This window comes from Ranitomeya imitator, chromosome 3 (assembly GCF_032444005.1).
Source record: "Ranitomeya imitator isolate aRanImi1 chromosome 3, aRanImi1.pri, whole genome shotgun sequence".
In the NCBI taxonomy this organism is placed as follows: Eukaryota; Metazoa; Chordata; class Amphibia; order Anura; family Dendrobatidae; genus Ranitomeya; species Ranitomeya imitator.
The window spans coordinates 765432940-765451151 of record NC_091284.1 but is presented as its reverse complement, the minus strand read 5'-3'; the positions used below and the strand labels follow the sequence as shown (position 1 = coordinate 765451151).

The 18212-nt window shown below is 43.0% G+C and overlaps 1 protein-coding gene across 3 annotated transcripts in view; it reads right to left on the bottom strand.

The window, feature by feature from the left end:
* FLT3 (fms related receptor tyrosine kinase 3) overlaps positions 1–18212 on the bottom strand; it is a 150913-nt gene that overhangs the window by 57982 nt on the left and 74719 nt on the right. For all 3 annotated transcript variants that reach the window (XM_069759027.1, XM_069759029.1, XM_069759028.1), the window contains exons 9-10: positions 17277–17380; positions 975–1083 (exon numbers count right to left, since the gene is read on the bottom strand). In XM_069759027.1, coding sequence (XP_069615128.1) covers positions 975–1083; positions 17277–17380 — 213 coding nt within the window. The remainder of the gene's footprint in view (positions 1–974; positions 1084–17276; positions 17381–18212) is intronic.

The following is an 18212-nucleotide window of genomic DNA, read 5'->3' as shown; positions in this document are numbered from 1 at the left end:
AGCGTTTGTTTTTTTTACTTTTAGGATGGTAACTAGGGTAAACATCGGGTTACTAAGCGCGGCCCTGCGCTTAGTAACCCGATGTTTACCCTGGTTACCAGGGGACTTCGGGATCGTTGGTCGCTGGAGAGCTGTCTGTGTGACAGCTCTCCAGCGACCAAACAGCGACGCTGCAGCGATCCGGATCGTTGTCGGTATCGCTGCAGCGTCGTTTAGTGTGAAGGTACCTTTACCCAAAGGATCTCAAGAGAAAATAATATATTCATTGGGGGCGAGGCCGTGGTGCAATCAAAAAACAAGCAATTATGATATTAACCTGAGGGGCTGGTCTAGAAACCTGACCTTCAGACCAAAGCTATAGATTAGGGCTGTATACAGAGAATGGTGTTCACATGTGAGGGCAGCCGAAGCTGATGTGTTCCACCAACTCCATATTCACCCCCTCAGGGAGCAGAAAGCAAACTACCAGATAGATGATTTCTGTAAGCTTTCTCCTGTTTATTTTTATACTGTTTTGCATAAGTTGTATGTCTTTTTATTATCATATTTTTATACCTTTTTCTTACTGTAAGCACTGAACCTATTTTGTATCAAAGTATAAAACTTTAACAAGTTGAACCTTGAATGTTCTAGTGAATCCATAGCCTAAGGTGTGTGAGCCTTATGAGTGGTAGACATTATTAGTATTAATATTTCCGGGACTCATCGCCCATGTGGTCGATGAGTGGTGGCAGTGTGTATGAGTGGGTGTGTGGCCTGGGTCAGCGTGTGATTTATGCTCCCATTACAGCATAGGACAGAGGTTGAATGCTGGAAAGAGAGTGGGGAGATAGATTAATCCTTGCAGACACAAACCCAAGTCACGTGCTGAGAGCGGGCATGTGACGAATTAGTGACACCAAGGAGTAAGGGATCCGTGACAAACAATAAATAAAATCCAATAAATGCTAAAAAACATTCCCATGAAAACTTACTTGAAGCCGCCATCACTCTTCAACCATGACATGGTGGGCAATGGATAACCTTGTGACTTGCAGGAGATGCTCTTTGTGTTAATTGTTTCACATTTAACCTCAGGTTTTTCTATTGATTAAAGGAGATAGAAAAAAAAAATCTTTCTCATACTAGGTGTTAAGACAAATCCACAGGGCACAATGGTATTATGTATACATACACATGCCACATAGGCAATAATAGAAATAGATAATATTGTAAAAATAACCAGTGCGCTGTGGAAGATTTTGTGGAGAACCCACTCACCAAAGGATAGGTACAACCATAGCCAGTAAATGGATTGAAGTAAGATCTGACACCACACAGGAAGTATATATAAAAAACGCCTTTATTAAATACAAATGGCAAAATATATGTATATTTAAATAATCATAAAAGATGCGCATAAGGACAAAAATTATATTAACCAAAAATACAATAAAAAATATAGATAAAAAATATATATATATAAAAGAATTTATGGAATAGAAAAACTAGCTGACCCCAACAGTATCCACATATAAGACCAAGGGTGTGGCTCCCCTACAATGTGTATGGCAAAGACAAAAACCAATATTTTATAGTAAAAAAGTAGATGATAGTACAAGTGCTGAGTAGAATAGACGGCACAGAAAATTCCTGTATGGATACGCCAGACTGCTCAGACCAAAGTGCAACGTGCCAAAAATATATAACACAAAATGGGGATAAATATTAATATATTATATAGTGAACATACTAAGGTGCCAAAAAAGTGTGCAAAAATTGTCCACAAACAGGTGATAACAATCATATAAAAATGGTCTATCCGGTCTGACTATCTACCATAATGTTAGTACATAAAGTAGTACAAGTGCCATAGTGCAGTATAGCCAATAAGGCAGAGAAAGTGCCCAATAAGATATCGATTTTATACCAGCAGCAATGCTGCTGACTCTCTCTTACAGGTGGGGCAATAGTACAAATGGCTAAGAGCCACCCCCCTGACGAAGGATCACCATCCGAAAAGCGCATCGGGGCGCGTTTGCAATAGGACTCGGCTGACCCCGCTGACCCAGTTCATTCATTAAGGTATAGTGCGCTCCCCCATTTACCACTTTTTATGCTAGATTTTCTGGCTGCTGCGGTGCTCTTAGCCATTTGTACTATTGCCCCACCTGTAAGAGAGAGTCAGCAGCATTGCTGCTGGTATAAAATCGATATCTTATTGGGCACTTTCTCTGCCTTATTGGCTATACTGCACTATGGCACTTGTACTACTTTATGTACTTACATTATGGTAGATAGTCAGACCGGATAGACCATTTTTATATGATTGTTATCACCTGTCTGTGGACAATTTTTGCACACTTTTTTGGCACCTTAGTATGTTCACTATATAATATATTAATATTTATCCCCATTTTGTGTTATATATTTTTGGCACGTTGCACTTTGGTCTGAGCAGTCTGGCGTATCCATACAGGAATTTTCTGTGCCGTCTATTCTACTCAGCACTTGTACTATCATCTACTTTTTTACTATAAAATATTGGTTTTTGTCTTTGCCATATACATTGTAGGGGAGCCACACCCTTGGTCTTATATGTGGATACTGTTGGGGTCAGCTAGTTTTTCTATTCCATATATTCTTTTATATATATATATTTTTTATCTATATTTTTTATTGTATTTTTGGTTAATATATTTTTTGTCCTTATGCGCATCTTTTATGTTTATTTAAATATACATATATTTTGCCATTTGTATTTAATAAAGGCGTTTTTTATATATACTTCCTGTGTGGTGTCAGATCTTACTTCAATCCATTTACTGGCTATGGTTGTACCTCTCATACTAGGTGTGAATAATCTATATATATAATTGTCTAAGGGGTACTTCCGTCTGTCGGCAACTTCCGTCCCGGAAATCCCGCGTCACGGATTGGTCTCACCAGCTGCCTGTTATGGCTGCCACGACCAATCAGCGACGGGCACAGTCCGATTGGTCCCTCCCCTACTCCCCTGCAGTCAGTGCCTGGCGCCCGCTCCGTAATCCCCTCCAGCCACCGCTCACGCAGGGTTAATGGCAGCGCTAACGGACCGCGTTATGCTGCGGCGTAACACACTCCATTAATGCTGCTATTAACCCTGTGTGACCAAATTTTTACTATTGATGCTGCCTATGCAGCATCAATAGTAAAAAGAACTAATTTTAAAAATAATTTAAAAAAAATAAAAATCATTATATACTCACCTTCCGCCACCTTTCCCGCTCCTCGCGACGCTCCGGTGACCACTCCATGCAAGCAGCAGGTTCCGGTGCTAAGGATGGTATGCGAGAAGGACCTGCCATTATGTCACGGTCATGTGACCGCGACGTCATCACATGTCCTGTGAGAAGGACCTGCCATGAGGTCATGGTCATGTGACCACGACGTCAGCACAGGTCCTGCGCTCATACCAACCCTGGGACCGGAAGCTGCCGCTTGCATGGAGCGGTCACCGGAGCGTCGCGAGGAGCGGGAAAGGTGGTGGAAGATGAGTATATAATGATTTTGATAATGATAATGACTTCAACGGGCCTTCGGACGGTGAGTAACTGTTTATTTTTTATTTTATGTCTGTATACTACGTGGCTCTGTGCTGTATACTCCGTCGCTGTGCAATATACTACATGGCTGGGCAATATACTACGTGGCTGGGCAATATACTACTTGGCTGGGCAATATACTACGTGGCTGGGCAATATACTACGTGGCTGGGCAATATACTACGTGGCTGGGCAATATACTACGTGACTGGGCAATATACTACATGGGCTGTGCTATATACTACGTGGCTGGGAAATATACTACGTGGCTGTGCAATATACTACGTGGTTGGGCAATATACTACGTGGCTGGGCAATATACTACATGGCTGGGCAATATACTACGTGGCTGGCCAATATACTACGAGGCTGGCCAATATACTACGGCGACATGCATATTCTAGAACACCCGATGCGTTAGATCGGGCCACCATCTAGTATCTCTGTAAGTGGCTTGACTATACAAGTTTGGTGGCATCACATCTAGGCAGGCGTCTACGTTGTGTGCACACAGTGCTCTAAGTAAGCATTTTCTACAATTATCAAGCTGGGGTGGCAGTGGCACCCAGTGGCTCTTTCACTCAATAGCCCACTGAGATGGCAATGGACTAAAGGAAACATAATATGAACAGCTCTTTGTAGATCTAAAGCCTCTGTCCTGGTGGCGCTATTTCCAGCATTGCTACCTCCTGTTTGACTTACAACTACCATTCTGTATGATTTCAGTCAAAGGAGCTGTCAGTCAAGCAGGAGGAGGCTGAGGAATAGAGCTGGAGTGACGGAGGCTTCAGATCTATCATAGCTCTTCAGCTTCATTTGTATATCTGTTCAAATGCTGAATTCCCAGTATGGAAGGATTGGACTGGTTATGTAAAGGTATTGCTGGACCTGTCTTTGAAAGAGCTGCGTGCACATAGAAATAGTTTGAGGTGTGAAATCTTGTAGCCAGAATCCCTTTAACGTATTTAGGGCTCATACTCACTTGCGAGAAACTTGGATGAGTCTCACATGATAATACCCGGCGTGATACCGGCACTCAGATCGGAGCGTGCGGCCGCATAGGAATACATGGGCGCCACGGTGGCGCAGTGGTTAGCACTGCAGCCTTTCAGTACTGGGGTCCTGGGTTCTAATCCCACCCCGGACAACATCTGCAAAGAGTTTGTATGTTCTCCCTGTGTTTGCGTGGGTTTCCTCCGGTTTCCTCCCACATTCCAAAGACATACTGATAGGGATTCTAGATTGTGAGCCCATCGGGGACAGTGATGATAATGTGTGTGTGGAGATCAGACTGAACTAAAGGAATCCATCTTGTCTTCTTCCTGAGAAATCTCGCTTACAACAAGATACATTTCTGCTGACTTGACATTTCCTTTTATGGAAGTAATCATGTGTGCATTCCTTCTTTCAATAGCAGCCTTTCATTCACCTTCCAGATGATGTAACTTTCTACTGATAAAGACTGGTATAGATTGTTTATGTAAGAGATAGTGAAATATGAGCGCTTGTGCGCATGTCTGTAAAAGAATAATTCTTTTCTATATAAAGGGAGGGCAAAGCCCAGAGAGAGAGATGTGCTCCTGGGCTTCCCCTGTACATGATCACACAATACCTTGTTTGCGTGTCATTTACTCAGGATCCCTACCTCTAGTAAGCCAGGGACTGAGAAGGACTTAACATTTCTTTGGCGCACCGAACAGGGACCCGAGATGAGAGTATTTGCTCGAGATTCACCTGCAGATACGGACAATGGAGATCTGGGATAATGGACGGCAAATGAACTGAAAAACCTGGCCAGGTAAGAGACATTATTAGTTCTCTTTTATCTGCCTTGTATTATCCGAAAGATCTCTATGAGCCGTGTCACGCTGGGTTAGTCTAGTAGTGAGTAGATACCTATAAAACTCGGGTTACTATATTGTATAGATTTATGAGTCCTGTCCCTGGCAGTGTGTGAACAGTGTGAAGGTTGTGGTATGTTGTGAAAGAAGAGCAAAAGTGCGTAGAAAAATAAGCCGAAATAGTTGGGGTATAAGCCTTATACACGGAAGTCAGCCTAACTGGGTCATGTGGTTGCGTCCTTTCGGGGAGACCTCCGCCCATGCTTGACTCTCATTTAAGTGCTTAACCTCCTTCATTTCTGGATAAGGTTTGATAGAATGAGCCCAGGACGCGGGTCCATGAGCCTGGGACAAGTATGCTAACTGACACAGAAAGTTTTGTGATCTGTATGGTGTTGCTGGGTCTGTTTGCGTGCATAATAGCACTTAAGTACATTCTGCACATTAGAAAGAATGGAGCAGATCAGCCCTTCAATATTTTAGCTCCCTAGGAGAGAAGGCAACGAGACATCACCTAGGATAAGTGATTGTCCAAACGTCACCTGGGGTAGAAATAGCTAATATTGAAAAAAAATAAAAAAGAAAAATGGGAAATAAACAGACAAAAACCGTCTTAGGACAAGTGGAAGCAGCAGATATCATACAGGAAAGATGTGGGAAGACAGTCAGAAGTCAGATTAGAAGGGTAAGAGAAAAATTGGGAATTTCAGAAGCACTTATGTTCAGTACAGAATGGGAAAAACTGAGTAAAGAACGAGGTGGAATTATCAAAGACAATGGGTGGGAAGAAATCATACACTGTATGATAGAGGTCTCAAAAACAGCTAAAGAGGAGAATTGGAAGTATGATCCAGACACTTCCAAATGGATTATGGGGAAGGGAAAAAGTTGTGACATAATCCCACCACCTTACCTAGATCCAAAAGCCCAATCATTTGTATCATCTGGAGGAGCAGAAGGAGGAAAACAATTTCCAGCCTTGTATCCCAATCTTGGTGGGGTAGGAGGATGGGTATGTTCACACTGTGGACAACAAAATCCAGATTGGAGAAATGATTGCCTAGTCTGTGGTACACCTAGACATGGCGCTGTACTTGCCCCTGTTAGGGTAGTACCAAGACCCTTTAGGGAACCTGGTGCTGACGGGGTAATGGGAACTAGATATCACCAGACCCGACAGTATTTTCCTTGGTCCCCTGCTGAAGGTATGTCCCTCCTGCATAATGCGCCTGATCCCACTCAATATCCCATCCGATTTGCACAATACATACAACAAATCATGCAGACTCATGCTGGGGTCTGGGCGGACGGGGAAGAATTATGTAGAATGAAAATGTCCCCCGGACTTTTTCAGGAATTATTGACACACCTACAGCCCAATAGACCAGTGGCAGAAGGGGGTGCCTTACAGACAGAAGCATCAGGTACCCAGTTCACAGAGGCATTAATAATTTTCATGAGAGAAAAACAGAGGGAAAGGGGATCTACGGGTGTGATTATGCAGAAATTTGGGCAAAGTATTGAAGAATATAGTCAAGAATTAGAAAATAGCTTTAGGGATGAAGGATTGGATTTGACTGATGCTTCAGTAAGGAGACTTTTTACAAAACAATTAATAGAGGGGCTAGATCCGAAAATCAGAGAAAAATTTAAATCCTCTACTCCAGATTGGAGAACAATTGAACAACCAAATATTGTGAAACAACGATGTTTAGGAATAGTCATGGATATGAGAGAGAATCGTAAGCCTGTTAGAATAGCACAAGCTAATACAGGAGGAAGAGTGAGACACAACTTTCCTTGCCACTACTGTAAAAAGCCAGGTCATTTCCAAAGAGAGTGCAGGAAGAAGTTGGCAGATATAAAGTCAGGCAAATTTGTTCCCAGAAATAACCCTCCCCAAACGGACAACCAGCAGAAATCTACCATCATAGATGGTCCCATACCAGATTCAGATTGACTCGATGTGTTACAAACTTCCCTACCAGCTAGAAGACCTATGATACAGGTGAATGTGGGGGGGAGAGAGATTCCATTTTTGATAGATACAGGTGCAACTTCCTCAATTTTAAATCAAGATTTTCTTCCGAATCCGGAAGATATTTCAGAACAAACAACTTTTGCTGAGGGTTATGATGGGGTAATTCGAACACTGCCATATACTGTGCCCCTAGAGGTCTCATTAGGACCTAAATGTTTTGCATCCAGATTTTTGTATGCCAGAGGTGCCCCAACATGTTTGTTAGGAACTGATGTCCTAAAGAAATTAGAAGCTAACATCAATTTTAGGGAAGATGGCACAGTTATACTGACTATCCCTGATGATGCAGAAACATTAGAACAATATGTTAGAATTCAGGCTTTTGAGGATTATGCTGAAGAAAAAGAGTACACCACAGATCTAGACCTCTCAATGGTCCCAGAAACACTGTGGGAATCTAGGGGAAATGATAGGGCTGATAAAGCAGCCAAAGCAGCAGCTGTCAAACCCTTACAACAGGTTCATACTGTAAACCCCACAGAAAATACTGAAGATAGACTGAGACAAGCACAGGAAGATGCAGGAGAAGAGGAGAGGGACAGGTGGAAAAAGGAAGGGGCAGAAGAACAAGCGGGAATTTGGAAGAAAGATGGACTAATATGTCTACCTAGAGCCTGGTATCCGATTGTAGTTGGTGAACTGCACCACCCTACTCATGTGTCTGCAAATGCAATGACACTACTGGCAAAGCAAGTCTGGGTGGCTCCAGGTTTTGGCAACTATGCAAGAGACTATTGTGCTGCATGCGCTATATGCCTGGCACATAATCCCGGACAGACAACAAAGACCCCTATGAAGCACCACGTCCGACCTCTCTACCCGTTTCAGCGATTACAAATAGACTTTATCCAGCTTCCAAAAAGTAATGGGTATAAGTATGTGTTGGTATGTGTGGACATGTTCTCGGGGTGGCCAGAGGCCTATCCAGTTCGGAAGGCTTCAGCTAAAAACACTGCTGTAAAGCTAGTTGCCGAACTGATACCCCGTTACGGTCTCCCTGAAGTGATCGAGTCAGATAGGGGTACTCATTTCACTGGAGAAATATTTCAAAATGTACTGAAAATGTTGGGTGTTGAAAGTCAGTTACACACTCCGTACCATCCTCAAAGTTCTGGTAAGGTGGAACGCATGAATGGAACTTTAAAATTAAAAATACAGAAAGCCATGGCTGAAACAGGAAAGCCTTGGACAGAATGCCTTCCACTGGCCCTTTACTCAATACGCAATACCCCAAGGGGTAAGACTAAACTGTCTCCATATGAAATTTTGTTTGGCAGGACTGCCAATTTAGGATGTTATTTTCCACAGCAACTTGTGTTAAATATTGAGTCATTGACTTCTTATGTGCAAAATCTTCAGAAACAATTAACTAAGGTGCATGCACAAGTTTTTGCTTCCCTTCCAGATCCTGACAACACAGAAGGAAGTCACAAGTTGGAACCAGGTGATCAAGTCTATGTAAAAAGACACACCAGAAAGGCTCTAGAACCAAGGTTTGACGGACCCTTCCAAGTCCTGTTGACAACACCTACATCAGTCAAGCTTGAAGGAAAGGCATCATGGATACATGCAAGCCATTGCAAGAAAAGCAGTATAAACTCATGATATTGATGTTAATAATGATAACCTCAACGGAGGCGTGGGATAGACTGAATTCTCTAGCCCCTTTGAACAATAGATTCGTACAACATCATAGAAAATTAGTGCATGACTTGTTAAACAATACACAAACCCTGACAGATTGTTGGATCTGTACCCATTCGCCGGTATCAGCCACAAGTATACCTTTTCTAGCAGTTCCCGTATTAGCAGAAGAAATATTCGCTTGGCCTAATTGTTCAGACAACCTGGCCAACAACCAAATTGGTAATGCTAGGCTGTGGAATACTACAATCGCCATACCAATTGTGGGATGGGTAGAATTTCCTTGGTGGCAGGGTAATCTCTCAGGGAGTAACACACATCTACAATATTTAGCATTTAGGGGAGGAAAATGGGTACCTAGAAATAAGACTGGATTAACTAATTTAGGACAGGTCCCCACAGAAAATCTACAGCTTAGTTTCAGTACAACCGTCCCCCCCTCTGATGCTTTCAAACCTGTAGTATTGGAAAGATACATACATAATAGAAAATGGAAACATTCTAAATTGTTCCCCCAAGGTGATGCAAACAGTTGTACAAGTAAGCTGGGGAACCTGGTTTGTAATAAATCCGATGAGTATATCAAAGGAATGCCTGTATGTGGGAATCCCGCAGCCGGGTACTGTAGCCCCTTGGGACAAAAACCCTCTTGGTGTATGCTTCAGAATGTATCTAGATTTGTGGACTTGGCTCACAGATTGGTATTGCAGCACTCAGCTCTATGGGATCTGCCTGAAGGTACATTTTGGATATGCGGAGAAGGAGCATATAAATGGCTTCCCGTAGGTATAAAGGGTACTTGTACATTAGGACGCCTAACCCCGGCTACATTCATAATTTCAAATAAACAAGTGAATATGCAAGCCGTGCCCAAGCACACACTGTATAAAAGAGCTGCAGATAACTCACCACGTCCCTCGGGGAGGCTGTTCTGGCTGGCAATCAGGCAACACAGCGTGCAGTAATCAGCGCACATACAGAGATCTGGCAATAACCAAAAACAATAGGACGAGCTCTGAGACGTGGAATCTCTGTAGACTGCAGTACCTGATCTATCCTCACACAACTATAAGCAGCAGTGGATTGCGCCTATCAACTACCTATGCAACTCGGCACTGCCTGAGGAGCTGACTAGCCTGAAGATAGAAATACAAGCCTGACTTACCTCAGAGAAATACCCCAAAGGAATAGGCAGCCCCCCACATATAATGACTGTTAGCAAGATGAAAAGACAAACGTAGGAATGAAATAGATTCAGCAAAGTGAGGCCCGATATTCTAGACAGAGCGAGGATAGCAAAGAGAACTATGCAGTCTACAAAAAACCCTAAAACGAAAACCACGCAAAGGGGCAAAAAAGACCCACCGTGCCGAACTAACAGCACGGCGGTGCACCCCTTTGCTTCTCAGAGCTTCCAGCAAAAGTTAATAGCAAGCTGGACAGAAAAAACAGTAAACAAACTAGAAGCACTTATCTAGCAGAGCAGCAGGCCCAAGGAAAGATGCAGTAGCTCAGATCCAACACTGGAACATTGACAAGGAGCAAGGAAGACAGACTCAGGTGGAGCTAAATAGCAAGGCAGCCAACGAGCTCACCAAAACACCTGAGGGAGGAAGCCCAGAGACTGCAATACCACTTGTGACCACAGAAGTGAACTCAGCCACAGAATTCACAACAGTACCCCCCCCTTGAGGAGGGGTCACCGAACCCTCACCAGAACCCCCAGGCCGACCAGGATGAGCCAAATGAAAGGCACGAACAAGATCTGGGGCATGGACATCAGAGGCAAAAACCCAGGAATTATCTTCCTGAGCATAACCCTTCCATTTGACCAGATACTGGAGTTTCCGTCTAGAGACACGAGAATCCAAAATCTTCTCCACAATATACTCCAATTCCCCCTCCACCAAAACAGGGGCAGGAGGCTCCACAGATGGAACCATAGGTGCCACGTATCTCCTCAACAACGACCTATGGAATACATTATGTATGGAAAAGGAGTCTGGGAGGGTCAGACGAAAAGACACCGGATTGAGAATCTCAGAAATCCTATACGGACCAATAAAACGAGGTTTAAATTTAGGAGAGGAAACCTTCATAGGAATATGACGAGAAGATAACCAAACCAGATCCCCAACACGAAGTCGGGGTCCCACACGGCGTCTGCGATTAGCGAAAAGCTGAGCCTTCTCCTGGGACAAGGTCAAATTGTCCACTACCTGAGTCCAGATCTGCTGCAACCTGTCCACCACATAATCCACACCAGGACAGTCCGAAGACTCAACCTGTCCTGAAGAGAAACGAGGATGGAACCCAGAATTGCAGAAAAATGGAGAGACCAAGGTAGCCGAGCTGGCCCGATTATTAAGGGCGAACTCAGCCAACGGCAAAAATGACACCCAATCATCCTGGTCAGCGGAAACAAAACATCTCAGATATGTTTCCAAGGTCTGATTGGTTCGTTCGGTCTGGCCATTAGTCTGAGGATGGAAGGCCGAGGAAAAAGATAGGTCAATGCCCATCCTACCACAAAAGGCTCGCCAGAACCTCGAGACAAACTGGGAACCTCTGTCAGAAACAATATTCTCAGGAATGCCATGTAAACGAACCACATGCTGGAAGAACAAAGGCACCAAATCAGAGGAGGAAGGCAATTTAACCAAGGGCACCAGATGGACCATTTTAGAAAAGCGATCACAGACCACCCAAATGACCGACATTTTTTGAGAAACGGGAAGGTCAGAAATGAAATCCATCGAAATATGTGTCCAAGGCCTCTTCGGGACCGGCAAGGGCAAAAGCAACCCACTGGCACGTGAACAGCAGGGCTTAGCCCTAGCACAAATTCCACAGGACTGCACAAAAGCACGCACATCCCGTGACAGAGATGGCCACCAGAAGGATCTAGCAACCAACTCCCTGGTACCAAAGATTCCTGGATGACCGGCCAGCACCGAACAATGAAGTTCAGAGATAACTTTACTAGTCCACCTATCAGGGACGAACAGTTTCTCGGCCGGACAACGATCAGGTTTATTAGCCTGAAATTTCTGCAACACTCTCCGCAAATCAGGGGAGATGGCAGACACAATGACTCCTTCCTTGAGGATACTCGCCGGCTCAGATAACCCCGGAGAGTCGGGCACAAAACTCCTAGACAGAGCATCCGCCTTCACATTTTTAGAGCCCGGAAGGTATGAAATCACAAAATCAAAACGAGCAAAAAATAACGACCAACGGGCCTGTCTAGGATTCAAGCGCTTGGCAGACTCAAGATAAGTAAGGTTCTTATGATCAGTCAAAACCACCACGCGATGCTTAGCACCCTCAAGCCAATGACGCCACTCCTCGAATGCCCACTTCATGGCCAGCAACTCTCGGTTGCCCACATCATAATTACGCTCAGCAGCAGAAAATTTCCTGGAAAAGAAAGCACATGGTTTGAACACTGAGCAACCAGAACCTCTCTGTGACAAAACCGCCCCTGCACCAATCTCAGAAGCATCAACCTCGACCTGGAACGGAAGAGAAACATCAGGTTGACACAACACAGGGGCACAGCAAAAACGACGCTTCAACTCCTGAAAAGCTTCCACGGCAGCAGAAGACCAATTAACCAAATCAGCACCCTTCTTGGTCAAATCGGTCAATGGTCTGGCAATGCTAGAAAAATTACAGATGAAGCGACGATAAAAATTAGCAAAGCCCAGGAATTTCTGCAGACTTTTTAGAGATGTCGGCTGAGTCCAATCCTGGATGGCCTGAACCTTAACCGGATCCATCTCGATAGTAGAAGGGGAAAAGATGAACCCCAAAAATGAAACTTTCTGCACACCGAAGAGACACTTTGATCCCTTCACGAACAAGGAATTAGCACGCAGTACCTGGAAAACCATTCTGACTTGCTTCACATGAGACTCCCAATCATCTGAGAAGATCAAAATGTCATCCAAGTAAACAATCAAGAATTTATCCAGATACTCACGGAAAATGTCATGCATAAAAGACTGAAAAACAGATGGAGCATTGGCAAGTCCGAACGGCATCACCAGATACTCAAAATGACCCTCGGGCGTATTAAATGCCGTTTTCCATTCATCTCCCTGCCTGATTCTCACCAGATTATACGCACCACGAAGATCAATCTTAGTAAACCAACTAGCCCCCTTAATCCGAGCAAACAAGTCAGAAATCAATGGCAAGGGATACTGAAACTTAACAGTGATCTTATTAAGAAGGCGGTAATCAATACACGGTCTTAGCGAACCATCCTTCTTGGCTACAAAAAAGAACCCTGCTCCCAATGGTGACGACGATGGGCGAATATGTCCCTTCTCCAGGGACTCCTTCACATAACTGCGCATAGCGGTGTGTTCAGGTACGGAAAAATTAAATAAACGACCCTTAGGGAATTTACTACCAGGAATCAAATCGATAGCACAATCACAATTCCTATGCGGAGGTAGGGCATCAGACTTGGACTCTTCAAATACATCCTGAAAGTCCGACAAGAACTCTGGGATGTCAGAAGGAATGGATGACGAAATAGACAAAAATGGAACATCACCATGTACTCCCTGACAACCCCAGCTGGTTACCGACATAGAGTTCCAATCCAATACTGGATTATGGGTTTGTAGCCATGGCAACCCCAACACGACCACATCATGCAAATTATGCAGTACCAAAAAGCGAATAACTTCCTGATGTGCAGGAGCCATGCACATGGTCAGCTGGGCCCAGTACTGAGGCTTATTCTTGGCCAAAGGTGTAGCATCAATTCCTCTCAACGGAATAGGACACCGCAAAGGCTCCAAGAAAAATCCACAACGTTTAGCATAATCCAAATCCATCAGATTCAGGGCAGCGCCTGAATCCACAAACGCCATGACAGAATATGATGACAAAGAGCACATTAAGGTAATGGACAAAAGGAATTTGGACTGTACAGTACCAATAACGGCAGAGCTATCGAACCGCCTAGTGCGTTTAGGACAATTAGAAATAGCATGAGTAGAATCACCACAATAGAAACACAGTCTGTTCAGACGTCTGTGTTCGTGCCGTTCTACTTTAGTCATAGTCCTGTCGCACTGCATAGGCTCAGGCTTACTCTCAGACAATACCGCCAGATGGTGCACAGATTTACGCTCGCGCAAGCGACGACCGATCTGAATGGCCAAGGACATAGACTCATTCAAACCAGCAGGCATAGGAAATCCCACCATTACATCCTTAAGAGCTTCAGAGAGACCCTTTCTGAACAAAGCCGCTAGTGCAGATTCATTCCACAGAGTGAGTACTGACCATTTCCTAAATTTCTGACAATATACTTTTACATCATCCTGACCCTGGCATAAAGCCAGCAGATTTTTCTCAGCTTGATCCACTGAATTAGGCTCATCGTAAAGCAATCCCAGCGCCTGGAAAAATGCATCAACATTACTCAATGCAGAATCTCCTGGTGCAAGAGAAAACGCCCAGTCCTGTGGGTCGCCGCGCAAAAAAGAAATAATAATCAAAACCTGTTGAATAGGATTACCAGAAGAATGAGGTTTCAAGGCCAAAAATAGCTTACAATTATTTCTGAAGCTCAGGAACTTAGTTCTGTCACCAAAAAACAAATCAGGAATCGGAATTCTTGGTTCTAGCATCGATTTCTGATCAATAGTATCTTGAATCTTTTGTACATTTACAACGAGATTATCCATTGAGGAGCACAGAGCCTGAATATCCATGTCCACAGCTGTATCCTGAAGCACTCTAATGTCTAGGGGAAAAAAAAGACTGAAGACAGAGCTAAGAAAAAAAAATGATGTCAGGATTTCTTTTTTCCCTCTATTGGAAATCATTGGAGGGCTCCTTGTACTGTTCTGGCTGGCAATCAGGCAACACAGCGTGCAGTAATCAGCGCACATACAGAGATCTGGCAATAACCAAAAACAATAGGACGAGCTCTAAGACGTGGAATCTCTGTAGACTGCAGTACCTGATCTATCCTCACACAACTATAAGCAGCAGTGGATTGCGCCTATCAACTACCTATGCAACTCGGCACTGCCTGAGGAGCTGACTAGCCTGAAGATAGAAATACAAGCCTGACTTACCTCAGAGAAATACCCCAAAGGAATAGGCAGCCCCCCACATATAATGACTGTTAGCAAGATGAAAAGACAAACGTAGGAATGAAATAGATTCAGCAAAGTGAGGCCCGATATTCTAGACAGAGCGAGGATAGCAAAGAGAACTATGCAGTCTACAAAAAACCCTAAAACGAAAACCACGCAAAGGGGCAAAAAAGACCCACCGTGCCGAACTAACAGCACGGCGGTGCACCCCTTTGCTTCTCAGAGCTTCCAGCAAAAGTTAATAGCAAGCTGGACAGAAAAAACAGTAAACAAACTAGAAGCACTTATCTAGCAGAGCAGCAGGCCCAAGGAAAGATGCAGTAGCTCAGATCCAACACTGGAACATTGACAAGGAGCAAGGAAGACAGACTCAGGTGGAGCTAAATAGCAAGGCAGCCAACGAGCTCACCAAAACACCTGAGGGAGGAAGCCCAGAGACTGCAATACCACTTGTGACCACAGAAGTGAACTCAGCCACAGAATTCACAACAGGAGGCCACATATAGTACAAATGGGAATTCCTAACAAAATTGCTAGTACCATTTTTATTTATCCTATGTTAACACAGATGTGGGATAAATTAGTTAGAGCCACGGATTATCTAGATGATCAGATCTGGGATATATTGGATATACTAAACACTAGTATAGCTGTACAGAATCAGCTTATAATAGTCACTAACCAACATACCCTGGTATTGGATTACCTAACTGCCTCACAAGGGGGTATGTGTCAAATCATCGGACCCACCTGCTGTCATTATATAGACCCGAATAGTACTATGAGTATGACATTTAAATTAAAGGACGTACAACGACTCAGAGATCAGTATGACAAAGACAATGACCAGAATAAGGATAGCTGGTGGTCAGATACCTTTTCTTTTCTTAACCCAGCCAACTGGTTCAGAGGAATCGGTGGGTGGGTTGCTGGGATTATGCAGAGCATAATACATATAGTTATGATTATTGTAGTCATATACGTACTATTCCAGATTGTGCTCAAGAGTATCTCAGTATGCACAGATAAACTTTGTGTAATAGATGCAAGAGTATAAAGTTTTTTTTTCCTCTTCTCTTATGTTATCCTTTGCTAATACTGATTATTGCGCTTATTTTGCTATCCCTTTGTAATATCTGTACTTATTGCAAAACAAAGAAAAGGTTGCGAGAGTTAAACGGAAGAATTAATACTAGATTTGATTCTCTTATTGAATACAAGCATGTACATGTGTAATACCAAATAAAGGCTTTGTCTTTGGCCCTGTGGTAATAAAATAAATAAAAGAAAATGTCAAAGGGGGGAATTGTGGAGATCAGACTGAACTAAAGGAATCCATCTTGTCTTCTTCCTGAGAAATCTCGCTTACAACAAGATACATTTCTGCTGACTTGACATTTCCTTTTATGGAAGTAATCATGTGTGCATTCCTTCTTTCAATAGCAGCCTTTCATTCACCTTCCAGATGATGTAACTTTCTACTGATAAAGACTGGTATAGATTGTTTATGTAAGAGATAGTGAAATATGAGCGCTTGTGCGCATGTCTGTAAAAGAATAATTCTTTTCTATATAAAGGGAGGGCAAAGCCCAGAGAGAGAGATGTGCTCCTGGGCTTCCCCTGTACATGATCACACAATACCTTGTTTGCGTGTCATTTACTCAGGATCCCTACCTCTAGTAAGCCAGGGACTGAGAAGGACTTAACAGTGTGCAAACTGTAAAGCGCTGCGGAATATGTTAGCGCTATATAAAAAATAAAGATTATTATTATTATTACATGCAGCCGCACACTCCATTCCTGTGTGCCAGGTGCAATACCGGGTATTGCCGTGCGAGACTCATCCGTGTTTTTCGCAAGTGAGTATGAGCCCTAATACATGAACAATCCTACTCCTCCAGACCAAAGCCCTTCTCAGCTCCAGCTAATAGATCGGACACCAATCTATGAAGTCCATACGTAGTCCAATGCCCTGCCTTTTACTTTTCTCTAAAAATGTTCTATTTTACCAATTTACAAAAAAAATAGTTTGAGGCACATGGAAATCAGTATAACTCACTGAGCAAATTCAAAGTGAAGGTTTTGCTGCGCTGTACGTCACCATTTTCTACGTAGAACATGTACTTTCCTGGCGTGTTTTCATGGAGGCAGTATTCAGATTTGCTGTCCAAGGATTAAGATAATATAGGACATAGGATTAAGACATATATTTACAGATACTTTTACATTATCGTCATAACTTCATATTAAGTTTAACATCTAATATATAGGACTTAAAAGGTTCACCGAGATTCTGCACTTGGTCTGCACAGTCATTCTGTGCTGATAGACTCCCTTTAAAAAGAATATACCAGATTCACTTTAGAGTGAATTTCTCGAACTTTAATATAGATTACTTATCCTTCCAGCTCCGGGATCCTCACCGGTTGAATGAAGAAGTCATAGTCCCTTCCGCTATTTCTTAAGGTACATTGCAAATCAATACCCTTCAATATACAAAATTTCTACAAACATAATAATTTATAAAAAAAAAAGAATAAAATCTGTAGAAGACCCCCAAGAAGAACACTAAGGCCTTGTTCCCACGTGTGACAATGCTGCTTTTTCCCAGTGTTTTTATTCTGCAGGTATCTGCACCAAAACACGTGATCGCAATTTGTTCTGATTATTGCATTTTTGCAACTTTTTCATTTTTTTCCCTTTTTAGATTTTCTGGGTGAAGATTTGACATAATTTTATTATACGCATTTTTTGTGCAGATATGTTGAATTTTTTTAACACCTCCTTATAGAAACCTATGGGGAAAAATGCACCAAAAAAGCATAATTCAATAGTATTTTTAACTGCTGTTCGCAATCTGACATAACTGTATGTACAAGTGCTTTCCACAATCTGCAGTGCAGTTACGTCACGGGAGTTGTGCCCGTGCAATCCACAGCAAATTATAATATAAAGAGTCAAAGGGAAAGACAAAAATGGAGACCAGAATCATTAA